This window comes from Spea bombifrons, chromosome 10 (assembly GCF_027358695.1).
Source record: "Spea bombifrons isolate aSpeBom1 chromosome 10, aSpeBom1.2.pri, whole genome shotgun sequence".
Lineage (NCBI taxonomy): Eukaryota > Metazoa > Chordata > Amphibia > Anura > Pelobatidae > Spea > Spea bombifrons.
This window is the reverse complement of record NC_071096.1, coordinates 3,772,054-3,795,794: the sequence shown is the minus strand read 5'-3', so window position 1 is coordinate 3,795,794 and position 23,741 is coordinate 3,772,054. Positions and strand designations below refer to the sequence as shown.

Sequence of the window (23,741 nt, the reverse complement as noted above, 5' to 3'; positions counted from 1 at the left end):
TAATCAATTACCCTGAAGTTCATCCAAGAACCAACATCAAATGGACAGACCTGCGACGCTTGAAATATTAACCCTTTAATAGCCCACTGTGAAGATTCGCCAAACATGTTACTCAAATGGCTCTAATGCCGGTCGTCATGGAAACCTTGATTTCATTCTTCAAAGATACACTTGAGTCACCTGCATTCAAGCAGGGAGATCACTCATAACATACTGGGAGCCCGATATGATGCCAGCAGTGCAGAAAAGGATGGAGTCTGCTCTAGAGAGTGGCCCTGAGAATCTGCCCCTTCGCCCTGAGATTGGGGCAAAAACCCTGAGACTTCCCAGGTATGCAAATGGTTGTATGTATTATACCAAATCTGGCAAACCTTGAATCACTTTTATCAATTCTTTAGCCAAGCTTTATGCCCATTCTTTCAACAATAAAATGAGCCTGCTGTCGGAAGCGGATAGATCGGTACATTATTTAGGGTATTTTTTTTGTGTCCACTATTTTAAAATCTGCTAATATATATATATATATATATATATATATATATATATTATTTTTTGGGGGGGGACCCACCGGCAATATCTCCAGAAAGCATGCTGACATTATTTTGGGGGGATCCTATGGCAACAACCTATCAGTGCCTGCTTTAAGGTCACCTGATAATTATGACTTCCCGTTAAAAATTATGCATGTGCAACATTTTCATGATTAAGGAATTAATGCTGGGAAAGGTTTGAACGTTCGAAATAAAGTTTCTTATACAGTATTTAGCTACAGAAGCTTTAAATGATGAGTAAGTGGAACCGCATCCCTAAGACACCTTTAAGAATGAATGTGTCACAGATTGCCGTTAGAGATGAACAGATTTCCGGTCTGTGGGCGGAACCACCTGTCAGAGGTCTGTAGGGGACTTCTATGTGTGTTACACCGGAAGTTCCTTCTGCAAGTACTGAAAGCAGTCGGGAAGCAGTGATTCTGAGCCCATAATTATCGCATAGTGAGTGCAGCTTCAAATATTACCGATCTAAGTTATATTATTATTAATTAAATGCTAAATTGTACGGTTTTTATTATGTAGATAGGCAAAATGAGTGCACTTTGTGGTCTGCTTGTGACAGAGCTCCCCTCAAAGAGGTTCTGCAGCATCTGCAGCCATATCCATATTATTGAGGTTGGGGAAAAAAGGTAGAATTTTAAATTATACGTTTAATCTGTTCCTTGAATTTATTTTCTGACTCTGTTGATTGTATTAAATAAAAAATTATATTAATTATTGCAATATTACGTTTATTGCATTAATACAAATATCATGGAACAGAACTCCACAGCTCAAATTCCATATTAATATAAAGGAAAGGCAGTGAGATTAGGATCGGCTAGTTTTATTTAGCAGATGGAAATAGAAAGGGGTCTTTATACGCAGAGGTATATTCGCTAAACCAGGCGTTTGCGGGTGAGTCGCTCCTTTTATCTCGCAGGCTTCGTTATTTGACAGCTTCCAAGTTGGATGCTTCGAGACCCCGGTGCGGCGGTTGATTTTCCACGTCCTGGATAAAACCAGCAGTAGGTCTACAAGCTTTCGTGTCGTCGCCTGATGTGTTTTATTTAATTTTTTTCAGAGACGTTTTGGAATGAAAAGTGGCTGAGGAGCTAAACATCATGGAAGACAAAAGACGCAGAGCACGGGTACAGGGAGCTTGGGCAGGAACCGCCAAACCTGCCCCCCGGCAAGGTAGGGTAGGGTAAGGAGTAACTGCCCTACATGATGCTTATCATCTACACAGAGCATCATGATTCTGTAATAACATATATATACACGTTCTATAACAGGACATTATTTATATATATATATATATAAATACACATACATGAGCATGGCCCTTTTAACACGGATAGACATGTTGGCATGTATATTCCATGTGGAAATTAAAAGAATGAGTTGTAAAATAGGAGTAGCTGCAAAAGAAATGAAGTAATAGCACCAAAAATATTTATCGATACCAGAGAGAGGGACTATGTGGGGTAAGTGCGTATAACACAGGTAGCATCGTTATTCGCGCTGCTGCCCAGCTGCAAGATTCAAATGCATTAAAGGGACAGTCGCCAACAAAGAATCGATATTCAGGTAGTTTGGATGCACTTTAATATTAATTCTTCCACATGTATAAAAAATAAATAAAAGATAAGGAGAAGCTAAAGCACCATAGCTGCTGCTCACTGACCTTTCAATGGTCCTGTTTGCTCAATGCCAACTGGCTGCTTAAAGCGGGCAATCAGAGGCAGGGAATTGTTGAATTCAGTAAAAGCGCTTTCTGAATATGTATATATAATATTTTTTGGTCACTGAAGCAAACTTGATGCTTTGTTTATGCTGCTAGATTAAGCTCAGTATTGTCGGGTACTACATATAATGGCCTCTAGGGGGCAGCATAATACACAGAAAAGAAACAATAACTAAGTATTGATTTTTTACATTTCATTGGCATTTAGTGAGTGTTGCTCATGTTGGTTGATTTGAATTCTTAAACGGCATCACCTTAAAACACTCCAGGCCTGTGGTAGCTGAGCCCCCCTTTAAATAATTTTCATTTGTATCTTTTGTATGCCTTTTTATTTGTGGAGCTCAATTGGACACTAGCCTGTTTGTGTTAAAGGAGCAGAGTATCAAGGGCTTTAACGCAACCACGGAAAATGCAATCCCAATCAGAATTATGTGGACACCTTGATGTATGTATGCGTCCTGTTCCCTTTTTTTCCTGTCTCCCACTTTCATTATTTTTACTCCGTTCTGATAATAATTGTAGCACTTCAAGCCAGCAACCTCAAAGCAAAACCCCCGCCATGGGCCAGCGAGTCTCCGACAGAGAAGCTTTTTGTCTATAAAGAGCCTTCAGAGGTAAAGTTATACAGTTTCATTCAACCTGCCTCCCGCCTTGACCTATGTTGTCTAAAGGAATGTTTTTTTTTTCTTTCTAGGTGATTCGCAAAGCCCCCGAACCAAGAGTCATCGAGTGAGTATTCCGGAAAAAGTCACCTTCGCCCCTTTCCTCGTAGATGGATCAGCGGTTGTATAGATTGATAAAAAGAACTTTCCCAAAGCAGACATCGGTTTTATTCCTTCTTTCGACAGATCGCCTGGCACCCATGAGATCAGCGTATCTCCGTCTGGAGTGTCCCGGTAAGACGCATAGACCCACACACGTGTCTTAGAGCAGACATGTACATTCTCTTGCTTTTTCTTAGGTGCTGAGAGTTTCTGTGCCTTGGAAATCTTATTGTTTGGGATGTCATTAAGATGTCCACCCAGGCAACAAGAGACTAAACTTTGTTTTTATAGAATGTTTTACATTACTGTAATATGGATCTTCTTTTGCAACATTAAAAGCAGAATGTGAAGGTCTGTACAAGGTCAACTTAAAAGGACACCCCCTGGTCTTAGGCTGCCCCTGATCAACGAATGCATGTAAAGTTACATTACAAAACTTTAATAAAGTGCTTGCTTTCAGGAGCAACCATAGCTCAGTGATGAGATGATTCACTAACCCTAACCCGATCATTGGCAAAGAAGTGTTCCCGGTGAAATCAGAAACCTTCTGTAGAATCCCCCTCCATGACACCCCAAAAATGTATGCATTGTGTGCATAGAATGTCTTGTGTGTCCTTTTAATTTTTCATATCATGATATAAACCAAAATTGCATGAGCTTTTTTTTTACGAGGTGAAGAATAATCCACCCTGACATCCTCTTTTAGACTTAGACTGTTCCCCTCGTTCATCGACCCCAAAGAGGCAGACTGGATGTTTGAACAGTTACATCGAGAAATCCCCTGGCGTCAGAAGACCAACCTAGGACCAGGTGATTGGACACCGCGCTGCTCTACCCTTAGATTGTCAATAGATGGCGACGTCTACCTTATTGTAGCATCCTTCACCTAAATGCTGACGGACTTCTCCGATTATTAATTAAAATTAAACCCCAGTGAACACGCCAAAAAATGGGGTGTATTATGTAGATATAAAGTGCAGAACAACAGACCGACATCAAAATCCCCTCGATTTGGTGATATTACAAAACTAAACATAGAAGACTTGGAGCCTGGAGCAGCGATGGCCAACTATAGGTCCCACAGGACGCTGAAATTGTATTAAAATGCGTAAAACTTTGCTCTGATTGGTTCAGGGAGCTGATTAACCATTTGTTGTCATACATTTGGTTTTGACAGATGGACATTACCAGGAGCCGCGGCTCACCTGCTGGTATGGGGAGATACCTTACACCTACTCCCGATCTACAATGCAAGCCAATCCTCACGTGAGCATCTCATTGATTCCCGACCCTCAACTTTACTAATTTATTTGGGTCATTCTTATAGCTGTCTACCTGTCAGTTTGTTGCTCATCCCGTCCCTTTGCTTTTTGACCTCATCCTACTGTTATCTTTTTATCTTCAGTGGCATCCTCTGCTGACCATGCTGAAAGACCGCATTGAGGAGGTGACCGGCTACACCTTCAACTCTTTGCTCTGCAACTTATACAGACATGACAAAGACAGCATCGATTGGCACAGCGACGATGAACCAGCCCTGGGCAGTAATCCAGTCATTGCCTCTCTCAGCCTGGGGGAAACCCGTACTTTTCAGATGAGAAGAAAGCCATCGCAGGTACGTAAGTTCTAGGTAATTAGAACCAGGACGGGGGAGACCTAGACAACAGTATGTAGACCACCCTACATACTATCTTAATGGCAGAGGAACATCTGCAGTATCATATCCTCCAGTGTCTGATCCTAGTGTTCTTAAATTTGGCCGTCTCAGAACCTCATCCATGCAGGTCTTCCTCCTCATCTGGTTTTATTAGCTTGGAAGTACATCTCGTGTTGTAAAAGCAAAAAGGTGCCTCTATAAACCTACAGTGAATGCCTTTGCTTAGCTGATTTACACGCTAGACACCTTTAATCCCCTTTAGAGTCATACATGGGATTAAATACCCTATCCATCCGCATTAAATGTGGCATGATAGAGTTCATACACAAAGTTTGGGGTCACAGGAGTGATGGGAGTGATAAACGGCCATTGGAACACAGGAGTGATGGGAGTGATAAAGGGCCATTGGAACACAGGCGTGATGGGAGTGATAAAGGGCCATTGAAACACAGGAGTGATGGGAGTGATAAAGGGCCATTGGAACACAGGAGTGATGGGAGTGATTAAGGGCCATTCAAAATCACCCCTTTCCAGCTACAATAGTCATTTACAACATTAACCCTGTCTGCGCTGGATTTCTGATCCAATTCATGTTATTTTAAAGGACAAAATGTGACCCCAAACATTTGAACGATATAAACATTTCTCATAGAAGAATCCCAGCAATTCCCGATAATGATGTAGTCTATAGTACCAGACCGTCTGCGCTTAGATAATCCCGCATTAAATTGTCAGGTTCTCCGAGAATTAAGTTTTTTTTGACAGGTTCTGTAACTTTCTGCGCACGACGTGTTATTCTCGGCAATTGTGTCCGCTCGTCATTCTCGCCCCGCTCGTTATCGGGTACACAGCTGCTGTTATGTAAAACCTATTATGCAAGATGAGTGCGAATCCCACACACTGAGTGGTGCGGCTCCTCGCACCTCTCCAGAGCTTTAATGCCGCGGCGGAATATAAATGGCACTCGCTGTGGGAGGGATAAATGCCGCAGATCCACGCAGCCTGCGCTGAAGCCAAAACTTTTACCTCCTACACGGCAAGAGACATTCAGCTTCAGGATATCTACGTAGCGTGGGGGTCTCTTCCCGGAGGGGCTGAGCTGCTGCAGTGTAATGAATTGTAAAAATGAATGTATATGTGTCGAGCTGATTTAACTATTCATTATACAGGGCTCCCTGGTTTCGGCCCCTCTTAATATACAATGCAGTCAAGGTATTCACCTGTCCTCGTGAAAATGCTTGTTAGTGAATATGTGGGCCTTTCCAAAAACTGTAATATTGAAATTATATATGCTGTCTTTGTTTGCATGGCGTCACATCACAATTTACTGAGAGGGTGGTAGATAAGTGGAACAGCCTCCCAGCAGAAGTGGTAGAGGGTAATACAGTGAGGGTATTAGGGCTCCTGAATCTAAGACGAAACTAACGACTGATTAAGGTTTGAGTCTTTACAGCGGGAGAAACAAGCGAGTAGACGAGGGCCGAATGAATCTATGGTAATGTTGTACTTTGGTGTCTATATGACACGGTGTTAAGTTTGTCGGTGGCTTTGTTGTGGAAAATACCCAACTTTCACCATCACGTGAAGCTTGTTCTGTAGCCATTGCTCTTACCTAAGTCTCAAAGCTGGTTGTCATCCCGCAGGAAGAGAAGGGAGACTACACGTATGTAGAAAGTGTGCATGTACCGCTGGATCATGGGACTTTGTTGCTCATGGAAGGAGCAACGCAAGAAGACTGGCAGGTGAAGCTCACAAAGGTTCTTTCTCAACAGTCAACCATCCTTGTGTCCCGTGAGCGACTAATTAAGCTTCTTCTGCTTCTCCACAGCATCGCGTGCCGAAGGAGTATCACGACCGCCAACCTCGCATAAACCTCACCTTCCGCACTATGCGCCCCGAAACGTCCGTCCAGAACTAACAGGCTGAGGGGAGCTGGAGATGAAGATACATCTAGCGGTCTTATTACGGCAGAAGGGGGCCGCTACTTAATTGATGTCTACACCTGTTTGTAAATACGCCCCCCCCCCCCAGGAAGATAACCAATCGTGGGGCTGGAAACCGTTACTCTAAAAACCCTTTATGTACATTTTCAATTAATATATTATTTTGGTAAATTATAAAGCCAACCTTTGTTTAAAAAAAAATTCTGTTTACAAAAATTTGTAAAAGGTTTGTAAAATGACTTGTAAAAGTCAAATTAATTATTAGTGATTATTATTTATGTTGTTCTTCTGAATAAGAGGATAAATGATCAAATAAAAAAAAAGCCACTCGTTTGAAGCTCGTATTTTATTGATTTGAAGACCGCAGACCTAAAATAGGAATTTTTTTTTTCCCCTTCCGGTTCTTCGCGCCCGCTGTTCTACCAATAAATGAGGTTTATTTTTTTTTCATTCTTATGTAACTCTGCGCGTGTGTGGGCTGCCAGACAGAGATGGTCCGTGGCTCTCCATAGCAACCTGCCTGGAAGACCGCTCTGTATATAGAGGCAGATTACAGGGTGTCTCGAAAAATCGTTTTACCGTCACCGCTAACAGCCTGCTTATTACAGGAATAGACCGGAGCGGCTTAAATCAGATGGAACTCGTCCTAGTTTTTTTATAACACGTTGAAAAGCAACATGTTACGCATTTTTTTTTACTCCTTAATAACCAAAGGGAAGACTTCTGTACAGAGAAAGGCTACTCTTAGTAAAGATATATATATTATATTGTATATATTGGGGGTGGCTTCCTGGCATTGCTCCGCAGATACTGTGTGTTGTGAAAACTAATACCGTATCTTAAAATAACGAGCGATCAGTTAGGGCTTCGGTCTGCGGCCAGTGTTTACAAGGCAGCTGCCCTGCACAGGTGTAAAGAAGAACAGGAGTCGCCCCCCCAGCAGGGACCGTTCATTCTCGCTTTCCTTCTTGGGCAAATGTGAGCAAGTGGGACAAGAATTTGATTAGCTGAAGAGCTCGCCATGTGTTAGGGGCACGCTGTGTTACCCGGTGTGAATAAAGGCTTGCAAGGTGGGCGCAAGGAGCCGGGATAAAGCGCAAGCCTCGTGACTCCGGTTGCAACATTCTGTGATCTCTCCAGGTGCCTTGACTGGTTGATGTCCCAGTGGATGTGGCAATGGAACTAAGACCTAGTCTATGATCAGGAGTCTGTGTGAATCTATCCATTAAGCCCCCGTTTTGTATATATCAGTCTATGACCCCAGTGTTATCAGTCCCAGTACTGGCAAATGTGAATTTGGTAGAATTCCTTGGTACCCCCAACCTTATTGTGTTCACATTTAAGTGCGTGGAGAGCTGCAACGACTGGCTGGACTGAAAAGGGATTTGAACCTAGTAATTTTGGTTAAATATCAATATTCCAATGATGTATCTGGGGTTTGTGAAGTTTTGCTTTTACACGGCCCATTTAGTTCCATGATTAGTACATTTAGGACAAATATGCAACTTTAAATCAAACCAATGGAGTTTCTCCACTATTGTCCTTCTAAAAAAAAATGAGCATACAATAAACATGAATTTGTTAAACCTAGACATAATAATAATAATAATAATAATAATAATAATAATAAAAAGCACAATTTTGAAACAATTTTACATGTCCCTCTTACAGTTGATCCTCAAGAGGAGTTACAAAGAACCAATTGTATCCATACACTGGTTGTGTCATTGTTAATGTATCTCCTGAATAATAAGCCTCATCTGTCAGTAAAGCCATTGGAGAGACATCAGCAGCTGTCAGGAGTGGAAACATTGGATCTTTACAGTGAGATCCATCAATCAGGTTAATAGGATCTTATTTTAGAATTTTCATGAGCATCTTTACTGGAATAGCTCTTAGTTCTGCAACAGGATCAGGAGGACCCCATGCATCTCAGTCCAGGAAGCCCCCAAACCCCTCTGCAGGATCCCCCCCAATTCCCAGCCACCTCCAGATATGTGTCACAGCACGACGTCACCGGATGGCAGTCTTTACAAGGAGCTGAGTGTCATCAGAGCTGCTGGAGTGTGGGAGGAGGAATTGCTATAAAGCAGAGGTAGACACAGGCATTGCCAGCTTCAGAGAGGCAGAAGAAGAGAACAGACACCCCACTCTCCAGTGTCTGGATCAGAAAGCAATCTTCTGCCCCCCACCCAGAATTATCTTCATTTTCTTTTCTTTGGAAAGCATCATTTTTGCTCTCATTATGTCTGGAAACCAGGGTGAGGACCATCTGTGCAGCTATGAGGAAGCCATGAGCCAGGGAGCCTTCTTCTATGAAGGAATGTCTCAACCCTCTGCTACCAGTGGACCCCAAAAGAGGACCAGGCTGAACAGACTCAGGATCCAGCCCCTCTCATTTGAGGAGATCAGAGAGGTGGAGGAGGAAGGGGTTTCTCCCAGTGAAGAAGAGAAGGCAAGGAAAACCTATCTCCAGTCTCTGGAGTCACTCAGGAGAGGATCCCACCATCTGCACAGCCGTAGGGACAGTCTGAACAGCTACAGACTCAGCCTGGACTCCAGTGACTCAGATACATCATTGTAACACCACCTGAGGTGGCCTGGGGTCAGCTGTGGTCACCACATCCATACCCTGAAAGAACTAAAGGATCTAGTGATGGGTACTACTTGAACACCCAACACCTGCAAGCACCTCCAGTAGAGGACATTGGCTCTGAAGAACGGTGTGTGGATTTATTCAACTCTGGGATCAGTCTGGATCCAACTTACAAGGTGGAATGTTTACAGCAAAAAATACATTTTCTAGAAACAAAATATTATATTTTTGCATATTCTGGGGTGAACCGGGTACTTAGTGTTTTACTTTGTTGATGTGATGAAAGCCATATTAATGAATATATTTTAGGAATGATATTGTGCAGATCACAAGCTATATACAATGTACTTTTGTTTTTATAATAAAACTATCTGATTAAATAACACCCCATGTGTCTGTTTCTTAAAATGGTACTTTCTGTGTGGTTGACATGGATTGAAAGTAAGTTTTTCATAACTTGAGTTGCATAACATGCCAGTTGGAAGCTGCTTTAGACTCTGAGCCATCAGATCGCTGGTTTAAGCCTTGTCAGCAAGCATTCTTAATAGCATCATAGTGGGATTAGGATTTAAACAGGGTAGACCATGTATTAGGGCAATTATCATAACACTGAGTCTTGTTACCCCTGCTTCCTGGCCACACTGTGACTATTGCCTTCCGGTGGGGGGGGGGAAATATATTCTTAAAACATCATTCAGCCTCTTTTGTCTCCAACTTGCTGAGAACAGACAAAAACTAGCCTCTTCACAAAAAGAGATTTTGGGCCAGCAATACACACGTTTACAGTTATTATCAATCATTTTTTTTAATAATAAAAACTATTTATTTTTAATAATATTTTCATAATATTTTTAATAATATTCTCTTAATCTCCCCCAATGATGCTGGGAAGGCAACTTAAAAGAACTTGAATTTTATCAAATGCTGTGTCTTTGTATATAATTCGATCAGTTCTTTCTACATTCATCACACATATATTATTATTATTATTATTATTGTTAATTATTATTATTTGTTTTATAAATAAAAGTTTGTGTGTTATGGACCTCCACTGATTCTAAGACATGTATGCATTGGTTCTTGATGCTGATACATAGACTGCTCATGGTATAGTTCAGCACCATGGAGAGCTCAATAAGCCTTTTATCATCTGATTAAAGGGGTACATCCTTAATTCTCTGCATAGTTTAATGTCCCCCATAAACCCTCATGCTCTCATCATATAAATACAGATCCATGGGGGTCTCCATTCTTGCAACAGATCCTATGATCACTTGAGGAGATCCTGAAAGCTTAAAATATTGCTGAGTGTTCCAAGATCAACTGATTGGATCGTCAGATGTCCAGCATTAACAATATCTAGATGGCTAAACCCGTGGCCTGGTGGGCATGAGGGGCACTATAGTCCACTCTTGTGGGTATTTTAGCAAATAGAATAGCTATATGTCATTATATTACCAGTCAGTAAATCATGCGGATCAGGTTGTTGAGTTGATGTTAGAATTTTTTCAGCCATTCTGCGTCATTCTATCACCTATAAAAACAAGAGTTCTTAGATGGCAGATCTGGTAATTCTGGAATATTCCGAGCTGTGGGAGTGTAGACGGTGGGATCAGGTTTATAACAAAGCTCCATAAGTCTGAAATCCAATTAGTCGCTGACTAAGATACATCCCGAACAGTCTATACACTTAATATGATTGTTTAATCCAAGAAGGCCAGGTCTATAGGCCATCAAAGGCTTGTTTTGGGTTGGTTTACACACTTTTGATTTATATTTTAAGTTTTCAGCCACTCTCTTTCAAAAGGCTTAAAAACCTTAAATGTAAAAGGCGGTATTGGGACAAATATGGGTTTCAACTTGTGGTATCCACTAAAAATAAGACCAGACCCATCTGATAAAGCTCACTTTTCCCCAAAAAAACCTGAAAGTTTGAAACTTGAAAAAAAATCTTTCTTTCATACATTTGGTTGTGTTTAGTGATGCTCATGTTTTGAAAGGACACCACAGGGTACGGTTCCAGGTTTTGAGGAACCTCTAGAATGCTTTTTTAGTGTCTGATTTTCATATTTTTTTTATTAAAATATATATTCCGAGGCTTCCATAAATTCAGCTTTCATTGTCTTCAGGATTTGTAGAAAACTACATGTTCATAGGGTCTCCCTTGATACATCTTGTTTAGGGTAAGCGCTCTTACTTTGGTGCTTAAAGACCATGTATGATGTGGATCTCCTTTCCTACAGGGCTATTCCTAGATATGTATAGGACGTAGGCAGTTTCTTCTATATGTTCACTATTCTAGATGCACCAGACCTTCTTTTTGTTAAGGGACCTTCAAAGAAGACTAGAACACTCAAGTAAGCTCTAGAAATCGATTTATTTGGACACATTCATGTCTTATATACAATGATCTTGTTACAAATGATATAAAAAGGACTTCGTGTAAAAATAGCGAGATATCTAAACTTTATACAATCACAGATCATAGAAACATACAAAATCTAAAAAAGAACCAAAAATTAGACAATAACCACTGAAAAAATAAAACAAACAGAATAACCATTTAAAGGAATCTGCAGTTTCTATGTGGATTTGATCTATGGGGCCATCTGATTCATGAAGATATTTCTTGGGAATCTTGGAGAAAAATTGTGATGATACTTAAACACTCCTGTCCTATACTGAGACAGGTCAATGTGTCATCTGTGGACATGTTCCTCACCCAGATTATCCAGAAGAATACAGGAAAAAGGCTTGAAACAATATTACAGTCTTTATTATAGGTGTTCAGCACTGTTTCTCCAGCTCTCAAAAACTTACATGCTTCCAAGACCTCACAATATGCAGTGAGTTGATGTTTCCAAGACCTCACAGGGATGTATCTGAGTCACTGGAGTCCAGGCTGAGTCTGTAGCTGTTCAGCCTGTCCCTACGGCTGTGGAGATGGTGGGACCCTCTCCTGAGTGACTCCAGAGACCTGAGATAGTTTTTTCTTGCCTTCTCCTCTTCACTGGGAGAAACCCCTTCCTCCTCCACCTCTCTGATCTCCTCAAAGGAGAGGGGCTGGATCCTGAGTCTGTTCAGCCTGGTCCTCTTTTGGGGTCCACTGGTAGCAGAGGGTTGAGACATTCCTTCATAGAAGAAGGCTCCCTGGCTCATGGCTTCCTCATAGCTGCACAGATGGTCCTCACCCTGGTTTCCTGACATAGCGAGGAGTTAATGAAGAAGATGCTGTGCTGGCTGGAGAAGATGAGACTGGTACTAGGGGCAGGTTGGTGGTGGAAGGTAAAGGTAAGTGCTGGCTTTGGAGTCTGGATGAAGTGGATAAAACAGAGTCCCTTTAGAGATCAGTGTTTGGAGGCTGGATCCCTTTATATTGAAGTATTTGGAGGCTGGATCCCTTTATATTGCAGGCTTTGGAGGCTGGATCCCTTTATATTGCAGGCTTTGGAGGCTGGATCCCTTTATATTGAAGTCTTTGGAGGCTGGATCCCTTTATATTGCAGGCTTTGGAGGCTGGATCCCTTTATATTGCAGGCTTTGGAGGCTGGATCCCTTTATATTGCAGGCTTTGGAGGCTGGATCCCTTTATATTGCAGGCTTTGGAGGCTGGATCCCTTTATATTGCAGGCTTTGGAGGCTGGATCCCTTTATGTTGAAGTCTTTGGAGGTGCTGGAGGAAGCTGGAGATAATTCTGCTCTCTGATGCTCAGAGTTTATTTTCTCTCCCTTGAAGTCCAGAACCAGCTTCTCCGGGAGTCAGGTGCTGTCAGGTCTGAAGCTACTCCTGCTCTCAGCTTTATATCTTCATGCCCCCCCCCCCTACCAGGAGCTTTGATGACTCTCAGCTCCTTGTAAAGGCAGCCATCCGGTGACGTTGTGCTGTGACACACAGGAGGTGGGGGTAGGGGCATCCTGCCAAACACATAAGGAGATTTTATTATTGGGGTTTTATCACCCCCCCCCAATCAGGAGTAGGCAGCCTCAGGATGGCCATCTGTCTCTTCTAGATACCCAAACCACTCAGCCCTCTGCTTCCTCATTAACTCTACATGTGAACAGAACCAGGTAGCATGCATTGCAGAACTCCCATGACCCTCAGCCAACCAAGTAACCCGTATAAAATATAATATATATTCTTAAAATAACTTAATTATTTTGATTCATCTTTGAAAAGTTATCAAAATAAGGCTCAGGTGAGCTTCTCTTTTGCTTTTCAGGACAGTATTCAGAGTTCTGCCCTTTGATTGAGATTAATAAGAGGTTCTAGAGTAGTCATAGAACCCGTGACCCTGATAACCCTCTTCTCCTTCTAGAAAATTCGAATTCACTCCATAAAAAGCATAAAAAATACCAGGAAAGACTGAGAGATCTCAATATATCCAGCTTGGGGGAGAGAAGAGAGAGAAGGGGTGGGAGACATTTAAATACACAAAGAGATTTGACAAAGAACAGGAGGGGAGTTTATTTCAAAGGAGGAGAAAAGTTACAACGAGAGCCCGGAATCTAACACCATAGGGTCGGACACTGAGATGGAATGGAAGGGATTTTTACTTTACTGGTAGAGAGGTAGATAAATGGAACAGCCTCCCAGCAGAGGTGGTAGAGGGTAATACAGTGAGGGGATTAAACATGCATGGGTTAGGCATATGGCTCCTAAATCAAAAGACAAGACCAACGACTGATTAAGGTTTAAGTCTTTACAGCAGGAGAAACGGGCGAATAGACGAGGGCCGAATGGGGCCGACCTGCCGGCAGATACTATGTTTTTCTTCTCGGTCTGGTATCTGGTCCTCATCTTGAACCGGAACCGGACGGGGGGGGGGGATCATTATGTATTATTTGGAGTATCTAACGCGACTCGTGGACAGACACAATGTTTCTGTTGTGTTTTGGGGGGGTTGTACTCGTTGGATAAATCTGGAAGGAAAACGGAAGTTTCTTTGGGAAAGTGGGGCTTAAAGCCTGCAGAGGGAGCCCCGTCCACGGGATTTGCTTCTCATGTTGATTTTACTAATTGGATAATAATTTGTCCAAAGAACACCAAACATATTCAGCCTCTAATATAAAAATAATAAATGATAATAATAATAAAATAATAATAATAATTCATGGTAATAATAAATAATAATAATAATAACAATAATAATAATAATAAATAATAATAATAACAATAATAATAATAATAATAAAATAATATCAATAGTAATAATAATAATAGTAATAATAATAATAATAATAATAACAATAATAATAATAATAATAATAATAGTAACAATAATAATAATAATGATAATTTACATGTAGAAATAAAACTGGGATTTTTTAAATTAAAGACCATAAACTTTGTGGGATAAATATAGGGGGTAACCGGTGTTGTGGGGTAAAAGATTAATCAGGGAAGGACCCATGGGAGTTGGAGTTTGACAGCATGCGGAGAGCGACACTTTATGGCCCCTCCAAAAGCAGGGGTGCTTTAAGTGATGCACATCCCGGGTGAAGGTCGTTTTTTTTGGCATGTGGCCCCTGGGACACTTCATCTATGGATCTCGGCGCCTCTGTGTTCAGTAATTCGGGATCTTGAGATCTGTCCTCCGAAGCTTTGGGGAGCGAGGGGTTCAGGTGCCATTGGGATTCTAGATGAACTTGGAGAGTTGACTTTTGACTGGAGGCCAAGCAGGTGGTGAGAACGCATCACCTTGAGATGTTCCAGTACCTAGTGAAGTATTGAAGACAGGACACAGAGGTCCACTTCTCAGACGCCTCTTACCTAGTACTGTACTGAATACAGGACTCAGAGGTCCACCTCTCAGACGCCTCTTACCTAGTAGCGTACTGAAGACAGGACTCTGAGGTCCACCTCTCAGATGCCTCTTACCTAGTAGCGTACTGAAGACAGGACTCAGAGGTCCACCTCTCAGATGCCTCTCGGTTTCTGTGCCAAGAAGCGGAGTTTATACTTCGTCTTGTGATTAGTCAGAGACGTAAATATTTTCACTACCGGTCATGGGGCAACTAAGGAGCCTCAGACATGTTTAATACAGAATAGTAAATAGACCAGAGACAGGTATTCTACCGGGGGGGGGGGGGAACATTCCGGTATTGGGAAATACAGAAGTAGATTGTAAGCTCACAGGATCAGGGCCCTCTTCTCCTTGTATGGAGCTCTATAAATAAAATGTGATATAGTAGCGTGTATTCAGTATACCTTATTACACATCCTCTACATCGTGTATATTGTATACAGAGTTGCCCCTCTTCTAACTTGCCCTTGCTGCAGGGGTAGATAAAGTCTCTGTGCCAGGGTTGGTGGCTTCCCCTGCCTTGCAGAATGTCGCCCCGAGCCTAAGGAAAGGGTTAATTTTAACTTGAGATGTAATAATATCCATCTATAACGCAGGCATCATCTCCGGAGGGCTCCGGGGGTCACGAAAGGGCTTATGTACCGAACGTAGCCCCCCTCCCCAGGTCCACCAGAAGAACAGCACAGCTAATGGGCACGGGATGTTCTCATTGGGTCCCCCCGCTGATAACGAGCGTCTGACCCCGGGATAATTAGACTAATCCCGGACCGTCTGGAGTCGTCGGATAATCATGTGACCTGTTTTTACACCAAACCAGTAAAATGCGTTAGGTTGAGAATACAGTCCGGGGCGGAATAAATTCAGTAACATTGTATCCAGTGGCTTTAGGTCATAATGATGACCTCATTCCTGCTGGTGCATTAATTGCCCCGGTAACATTTTGAGTTGTTACACATTGTTTTAGGGTAAAACCTAATTCATAAGTGTTCCGAATTACCAATCCGCCTTAAATCATGGTATTTATTCTAAAACGCAATGTAAGGTGGTAGATAAGTGGAGCAGCCTCCCAGAGGAAGTGGTAGAGGGTAATACAGTGAGGGTATTAAACATGCATGGGATAGACATACGGCTCCTGAATCTAAGACGAGACCAACGACTTTACAGCAGGAGAAACCAGTGGTTGAGGGCGCTCAGGACCAGAGGTGGTGGTGGTAGTGTAGACAGGGATGGAGCACCCGGAGGATGCCCCTTCTTGATCCCTCTGGAGAAGAGCCCTGAAGTCTACAAAATCACCCCAAAGGTGGACAGCGGTGGTTTACGGGTAAAACGCGTTTGTGTCGTTAGTGTATAAAATTGGATTTTATGCCTTAAAACGACTCCTAATTTTTAATCTTAAAATAACAAATCTTTTGATCCATCAAAGAACTCGAGACCCGTCTAGTCTGCCCGTTTCTCCTGCTGTAAAGACTCAAACCTTAATCAGTCGTTGGTCTCGTCTTAGATTCAGGAGCCGTATGTCTATCCCATGCATCTTTAATCCCCTCGCTGTATTACCCTCTACCACTTCTGCTGGGAGGCTGTTCCACTTATGTACTACCCTATCAGTAAAGTAAAACTTCTTCAGAACACATTGAAGCCTCCGACCCTCTAGTTTTGGATCACGGCCTCTCTTTTTCTAACATTTCTCCCCCTTGGTTCTCGCAGACATAAAAAAAACATTAAAAAAAACCACCCGTTGCCGTCACAGAAAGCTTTGAAAATGTGTTTTATTTAAAATATTTTAAATGGAAAAAAAAAATCTTTATACAAATGAGCATTCGAGAGAAAAATGCAGATAATAGTGAAAAGTGCAAAAATAAATATATCTCTGTTTCATCGTACGCTGATTTCCTGCTAAATAAATTTAACCCTTCCCTTGCTGGATTAATCTGCCATTGGTTTTTTTTTTCCTACTAAGCAAAAAAAAATAAAAATAAAAAAATAAATGAAAATGAAATATTCTGCGAGTCCAGTCCTTTGAGCAAAATCCGGATGCGGGGGTTGCCTCAGGTTATGGCGGTCCACGAACTTGCTTTTAACCCTTTGAAGTTCATCTGGTCACCTCTTTAGATCTCAGACTTTGAGTGGCTGGCAGGTTAAACCCTTTCTGCGCGGTGCACAAAATTGCAAGCTCTTCTGCCAACGGTGACCCTCGTTGGGTTATGCTGTCCCTTCCTGTCAAACATTTTATCAATCGCTCGTTAACCCAATGTTGCCACAAGAGGTCTTCTGAACCCCGCACCGGTCCCACTGGTCCCACCACAGGTCAGGGGTTGCCGTCAGCAGGAGAGAGGCCATTAACCCTTTGGACGTCTCAGGGGTCAGAGGGACGGCCCTCGGCCAGTCATAATGCCGAGTCCGAGTCGCTGGAGTCCAAGCTGTGTCTTAACTTGCAGCTGTTGAGTTTGTCCTTCTGGAAGCTCGTGGTGTGGGAGCTTCTCCTCAGGGACTCCAGAGACTGCAAGAAAGACTTCCTGGCTTTCTCCTCCTCGCTGGGCGACGCTCCTTCCTCCTCCACCTCCTGAATCTCATCGAAGGTGACCGGTTGGGTCTTGAACCTGCTCTGTCTCGGTCTCCTCAGCTTGCCTTTGCCCTTCAGCGGCCGGGCTTGGATGGGCTGAGGGAACTCCTCGGTGGCGCCGCTGAAGTGCGGCATGACTGCCTGGTAACTGGAGCAGATGCCCAGGGATTCCGCCTGTTTGGCTGACATAGTAGTCATTGCAGGCACCGGCCTCCCGGATGAGACTTCTGTAATCACCGGTGTGTGTTCAGAACCTCTCCTGCCTTCAGGTCTTGGAGGAGGGTTGGGTTCTTTCAGTAGATATTGCGTCTCTCTGGGACAGAGGGTGTTATAGAGTTGCCCCTCTGAGCCCAAACGCCCCGATGCCCAGGAGACTTCAGCGCTCCAGAGGTTGCTCGCCTCTCTCTGCTGCTGCTGCTGCTGCTGACTCGGGCTGGTGCTGCCTCCTCCTGACTCGTGTCTGCCCCGGCCCCTGCCTTATATCCGAGCTCCCTCCCACACCAACACCCAGCTGCTCCGATGACAACAACCTCCATGCAGAGGCCGGGGCTTCGCAGCCTCCATAGAGCGAAAACCCCCCCAGCTTTTAACTCTTTCAGTGCCGGTAGAAATCACGGTGATTTTCTGGCCTTCCTCCAGCCGGTGAGCTGGAGATCAACCCGTTGCTTGCCATGGATTATAATGCAATGTCTCCATCAAGCACTGCCTGCTTCCCCCCCTTCCCACTCTCACCTGAGCGCAAGCAGTCTGTGTCGTGGTCTCTCTCTCTCTCTGTCCTTTTACCGGTGAAAGATTGAAAGCACCCAGGAGGGTGGATTTTGCCCCAAACCCTTCTCTAAAGGTGAGCTTTGGCCTGCGATACCCTCTAAAGGGGTGTCATTTGTTGCTAAAAGGGAAGGGGGTTAATGAAATAATCAGTGCAGGGATCTCTTAGGAAGCACCTCGGTTCATGGAGGAGTTCCTCTCTCGGAGCGTTCGGATAATTCCCACCGGGGAGCAGGTCTTAGCATGTGACGCTGATGATAAAAACTCCCAGGTAAGCGAGAGCGAGCCGGGGGGTCACATTTATAAAAAGAGCCTGTTTATAGCCCAATATCACCCCAGAGAGGGGTAACTGTCTAATTTAAGACTAGTGTGTTCAGGCGCCGTGCGATGGGGTTCGGAGGCGTCTCGAGTCCCACCAGGTCATCGGCCGGTTCACTGAGACGGGGTTTTGGTTGGGTCTACGAGCTGCTGCCCCCCCGTATTAACATGTAACAATGTAACATCCGATCCTATGCGCTTCCTCCACAAGAAGCAACATTAACCCTTTAATCGTGACGATTCTATGAAGCGACTCGTCGGACGTGTGACCCAAATGGCTCTCTTGGAAACCTTGACTTGTCATTATTTAAAGATACACTTAATGAGTCACCTGCATTCAAGCAGTGATATTAACCATAACATACTGGGGGCAAAAGCACCAACTGGGAGCCTTATATCTGATCCCAGCGGGGAGAGAATAGGAAGGAGTCAGACTGTGTGGCCCTTTAACACGAGAATGGGGCAAAAAGCCTGAGACTCGGGGGGGGTTCCCGGGTATGCTAACGAGGTCCGTTCACTAAAGGGAGAGTCGTCAGGAGAGTTGCGGTTTAACGCTCTCACTTCACTATGCATTATGAAGGGCCAGCAGCATTACTGGTTTCTCCAGCTAGGATGGGTGAGCTGGCCCTGCATAATGCATACTTTAATGGGAGGGGCCATCCAACCTCTTGCTACAGCAGAAGCTCATTAAGTATAGGCCTTCATAATGTATAGGAACTAAAACACAGCTCTCCTATCAGCGCTCCCTTTAGTAAATAGACTCCTATGAAGCCAGCGACTCAAAATCCCTACAAACCGGTACCCAGCACCATTATAGAGTATGCCACGGCGGGGGATGGCACCAGCGAGAGGGGGTATTCATTGAAAATGCCCCGTGCAGACAGGTTGGAATCGAGGGGTTAAAGTCAAGACGCTCCCTCTCCGCTCTTGCCAGGATAAAAAATTCTCAACAAGAAAGATCCAACGTCTGCCACGCGGCTCGGCCAAGAGCCGATCGCACGATCCTTATCTGATGGACTAAATAAAGGAACGGATCTTACTGCCGGGAAGCGGCTTATTTGGGGATTCGAATTCTTTTTGGGAAACGCCGGAGCCTCGCTGATAAACTAACTGCCTCGGCGACTGAGACGGTAAAATGATTCCGACAAATACGAAATGTTTATTAAATGCAAAGAAAAAATAAAACAAATGTTGCCATTCGGAGCAAACTGCAGAGATGCACGAAAAGCCAGCCTGTAAAATCCCGTTGTACTGCGCCGCAGAGTATGATGGCGCTATATAAACCAATAAATCATAATAACAGAATTGGGTTATATTACTGTATACAGCGCTGGGGGTTATATTACTGTATACAGCGCTGGGGGTTATATTACTGTATACAGCGCTGGGGGTTATATTACTGTATACAGCGCTGGGGGTTATATTACTGTATACAGCGCTGGGTGTTATATTACTGTATACAGCGCTGGGGGTTATATTACTGTATACAGCGCTGGGGGGTTATATTACTGTATACAGCACTGGGGGTTTATATTACTGTATACAGTGCTGGGGTTATATTGCTGTATACAGTGCTGGGGGTTATTACTGTATACAGAGCTGGGGGTTATATTATTGTATACAGCGCTGGGGGGTTATATTACTGTATACAGTGCTGGGGTTATATTACTGTATACAGTGCTGGGGGTTATATTACTGTATACAGCGCTGGGGGGTTATATTACTGTATACAGTGCTGGGGGTTATATTACTGTATACAGTGCTGGGGGGTTATATTACTGTATACAGCGCTGGGGGTTATATTACTGTATACAGCGCTGGGGGGTTATATTACTGTATACAGCGCTGGGGGTTATTACTGTATACAGCGCTGGGGGTTATATTACTGTATACAGCGCTGGGGGGGTTATTACTGTATACAGCGCTGGGGGTTATATTACTGTATACAGTGCTGGGGGTTATATTACTGTATACAGCGCTGGGGGGTTATATTACTGTATACAGCGCTGGGGGTTATTACTGTATACAGCGCTGGGGGTTATATTACTGTATACAGCGCTGGGGGTTATATTACTGTATACAGTGCTGGGGGTTATATTACTGTATACAGCACTGGGGGTTATTACTGTATACAGCGCTGGGGGGGTTATATTACTGTATACAGCGCTGGGGGGTTATATTACTGTATACAGCTCTGGGGGTTATATTACTGTATACAGTGCTGGGGGTTATATTACTGTATACAGCGCTGGGGGTTATATTACTGTATACAGCGCTGGGGGTTATATTACTGTATACAGCACTGGGGGTTATTACTGTATACAGCGCTGGGGGGGTTATATTACTGTATACAGCGCTGGGGGGTTATATTACTGTATACAGTGCTGGGGTTATATTACTGTATACAGTGCTGGGGGTTATATTACTGTATACAGTGCTGGGGGTTATATTACTGTATACAGCACTGGGGGTTATTACTGTATACAGCGCTGGGGGTTATATTACTGTATACAGCGCTGGGGGTTATATTACTGTATACAGCACTGGGGGTTATATTACTGTATACAGCGCTGGGGGGTTATATTACTGTATACAGCGCTGGGGGTTATTACTGTATACAGCGCTGGGGGTTATATTACTGTATACAGCGCTGGGGGTTATATTACTGTATACAGTGCTGGGGGTTATATTACTGTATACAGCACTGGGGGTTATTACTGTATACAGCGCTGGGGGGGTTATATTACTGTATACAGCACTGGGGGGTTATATTACTGTATACAGCTCTGGGGGTTATATTACTGTATACAGTGCTGGGGGTTATATTACTGTATACAGCGCTGGGGGGTTATATTACTGTATACAGCGCTGGGGGGTTATATTACTGTATACAGCTCTGGGGGTTATATCACTGTATACAGCGCTGGGGGTTATATTACTGTATACAGCGCTGGGGGTTATATTACTGTATACAGCGCTGGGGGTTATATTACTGTATACAGCGCTGGGGGTTATATTACTGTATACAGCGCTGGGGGGTTATATTACTGTATACAGCGCTGGGGGTTATATTACTGTATACAGCGCTGTGGGTTATATTACTGTATACAGTGCTGGGGGTTATATTACTGTATACAGCGCTGGGGGGTTATATTACTGTATACAGCGCTGGGGGTTATATTACTGTATACAGTGCTGGGGGTTATATTACTGTATACAGCGCTGGGGGTTATATTACTGTATACAGCGCTGGGGGGTTATATTACTGTATACAGCGCTGGGGGTTATATTACTGTATACAGTGCTGGGGGTTATATTACTGTATACAGCGCTGGGGGTTATATTACTGTATACAGCGCTGGGGGGTTATATTACTGTATACAGCGCTGGGGGTTATATTACTGTATACAGTGCTGGGGGTTATATTACTGTATACAGCGCTGGGGGTTATATTACTGTATACAGTGCTGGGGGTTATATTACTGTATACAGCGCTGGGGGTTATATTACTGTATACAGCACTGGGGGTTATATTACTGTATACAGCGCTGGGGGTTATATTACTGTATACAGTGCTGGGGGTTATATTACTGTATACAGCGCTGGGGGTTATATTACTGTATACAGCGCTGGGGGGTATTACTGTGTACAGCGCTGTGATGCGAGTCTCTTGGCTTATGTTCTTACAGCGTCAGGTCGTGACGTCTTTGGCAGCTTCTAACGCTCCATTGCAACAGAGAATATTATTCTTCTTGGAGGAACGGGGAAGTTGGAGCCGGAGGATAAAGAACAGAGGAATAAATCAGAATATCAGACCATCGAAAAAAATTGAGTATTCCGGTAAGAGGAGGTAACTTAACCCCTTAAAGATCTGAGCGCAGAGCAGACAGCTGCTTGCAGCGGTTCGCTCCCTCGCCACTCAAAGGGTTAAACCTGCGCCCTCTCTCATGGCTTGGTGGAGTGCGCGCCGTCTCTGACGTAAGACGGACTCTCACCGAGACAACACAATACGCACTTATAAAGGAGAGCAATTAAAACCCTGGCTGGGAGCGCGTACGTTATAGAGAGGGAACCTTTTGTTCTAATGTCTCGCGTTCCAGCTTGGATGTGCATCGGATTAACCCTCGGTGTGCCAGAGCAGAACGCGTGGGCCTGCAATCTATACACAAATGAACTCATAGTCGCCCGTCATTGGCCTCGTCTTCACGAGCCATATGCCTACCCCATGCATGTTTAATACCCTCACTGTATTACCCTCTACCTCTTCTGCTGGTAGGCTGTTCCACTCATCTACTACCCTCTCCGTAGAGTAAAACCTTTACGTCCAAGCCATCATTTTGGCCGTCAGACGTCTTCTGGTTAGTCCTCTCCGCTCTACTCTACCCAATAAACCAGAAGCGTGTTCCTAACAGCGGACACCATGTTTGTTATTTCTTCCATGCGTTGAAAAGAGCAGTCTGGTAATCACAACGTTACGAGGATCGGCTGTCAGGAGATCCTCGTTTCTTTTCTCCTCTGGGTTAGGATACCAGAGAAGCGTGTGTTGGAGAAGCGTGCGTTGGAGAAGCGTGTGTTGGAGAAGCGTGCGTTGGAGAAGGAGAAGCGTGCGTTGAAGAAGCGTGCGTTGGAGAAGCGTGCGTTGGAGAAGCGTGCGTTGGAGAAGCGTGCGTTGGAGAAGCGTGCGTTGGAGAAGCGTGCGTTGGAGAAGCGTGCGTTGGAGAAGGAGAAGCGTGCGTTGGAGAAGCGTGCATTGGAGAAGCGTGCATTGGAGAAGCGTGCATTGGAGAAGCGTGCGTTGGAGAAGGAGAAGCGTGCGTTGGAGAAGCGTGCGTTGGAGAAGCGTGCGTTGGAGAAGGAGAAGCGTGCGTTGGAGAAGCGTGCGTTGGAGAAGGAGAAGCGTGCGTTGGAGAAGCGTGCGTTGGAGAAGCGTGCGTTGGAGAAGGAGAAGCGTGCGTTGGAGAAGCGTGCGTTGGAGAAGGAGAAGCGTGCGTTGGAGAAGCGTGCGTTGGAGAAGGAGAAGCGTGCGTTGGAGAAGGAGAAGCGTGCGTTGGAGAAGC

The 23,741-nt window shown here is 44.0% G+C and overlaps 4 protein-coding genes across 4 annotated transcripts; 2 read left to right on the top strand and 2 right to left on the bottom strand.

The window, feature by feature from the left end:
* The first annotated feature begins 910 nt into the window (after window positions 1-910).
* ALKBH3 (alkB homolog 3, alpha-ketoglutarate dependent dioxygenase) lies at window positions 911-6,668 on the top strand. Its single transcript, XM_053448551.1, has 10 exons — window positions 911-992; window positions 1,615-1,727; window positions 2,800-2,891; window positions 2,972-3,006; window positions 3,126-3,173; window positions 3,748-3,851; window positions 4,219-4,307; window positions 4,447-4,656; window positions 6,342-6,440; window positions 6,527-6,668. Exons 2-10 carry the CDS (start codon window positions 1,655-1,657, stop codon window positions 6,614-6,616), a joined length of 840 nt encoding a protein of 279 aa, XP_053304526.1. The 5' UTR covers window positions 911-992; window positions 1,615-1,654; the 3' UTR covers window positions 6,617-6,668.
* Window positions 6,669-8,595: 1,927 nt separating this feature from the next.
* On the top strand, window positions 8,596-9,448 carry LOC128467055 (uncharacterized protein C11orf96 homolog). The gene has a single exon (XM_053448562.1). The coding sequence runs from the start codon at window positions 8,887-8,889 to the stop codon at window positions 9,223-9,225; it is 339 nt and encodes a 112-aa protein (XP_053304537.1). The 5' UTR covers window positions 8,596-8,886; the 3' UTR covers window positions 9,226-9,448.
* Window positions 9,449-11,603: 2,155 nt separating this feature from the next.
* On the bottom strand, window positions 11,604-12,551 carry LOC128467056 (uncharacterized protein C11orf96 homolog). Its single transcript, XM_053448563.1, has one exon. It carries the CDS (start codon window positions 12,442-12,444, stop codon window positions 12,106-12,108), a length of 339 nt encoding a protein of 112 aa, XP_053304538.1. The 5' UTR covers window positions 12,445-12,551; the 3' UTR covers window positions 11,604-12,105.
* A 4,821-nt stretch (window positions 12,552-17,372) lies between these two features.
* On the bottom strand, window positions 17,373-17,943 carry LOC128467054 (uncharacterized protein C11orf96 homolog). Its single transcript, XM_053448561.1, has one exon. It carries the CDS (start codon window positions 17,797-17,799, stop codon window positions 17,425-17,427), a length of 375 nt encoding a protein of 124 aa, XP_053304536.1. The 5' UTR covers window positions 17,800-17,943; the 3' UTR covers window positions 17,373-17,424.
* Between the last annotated feature and the right edge of the window lie 5,798 nt (window positions 17,944-23,741).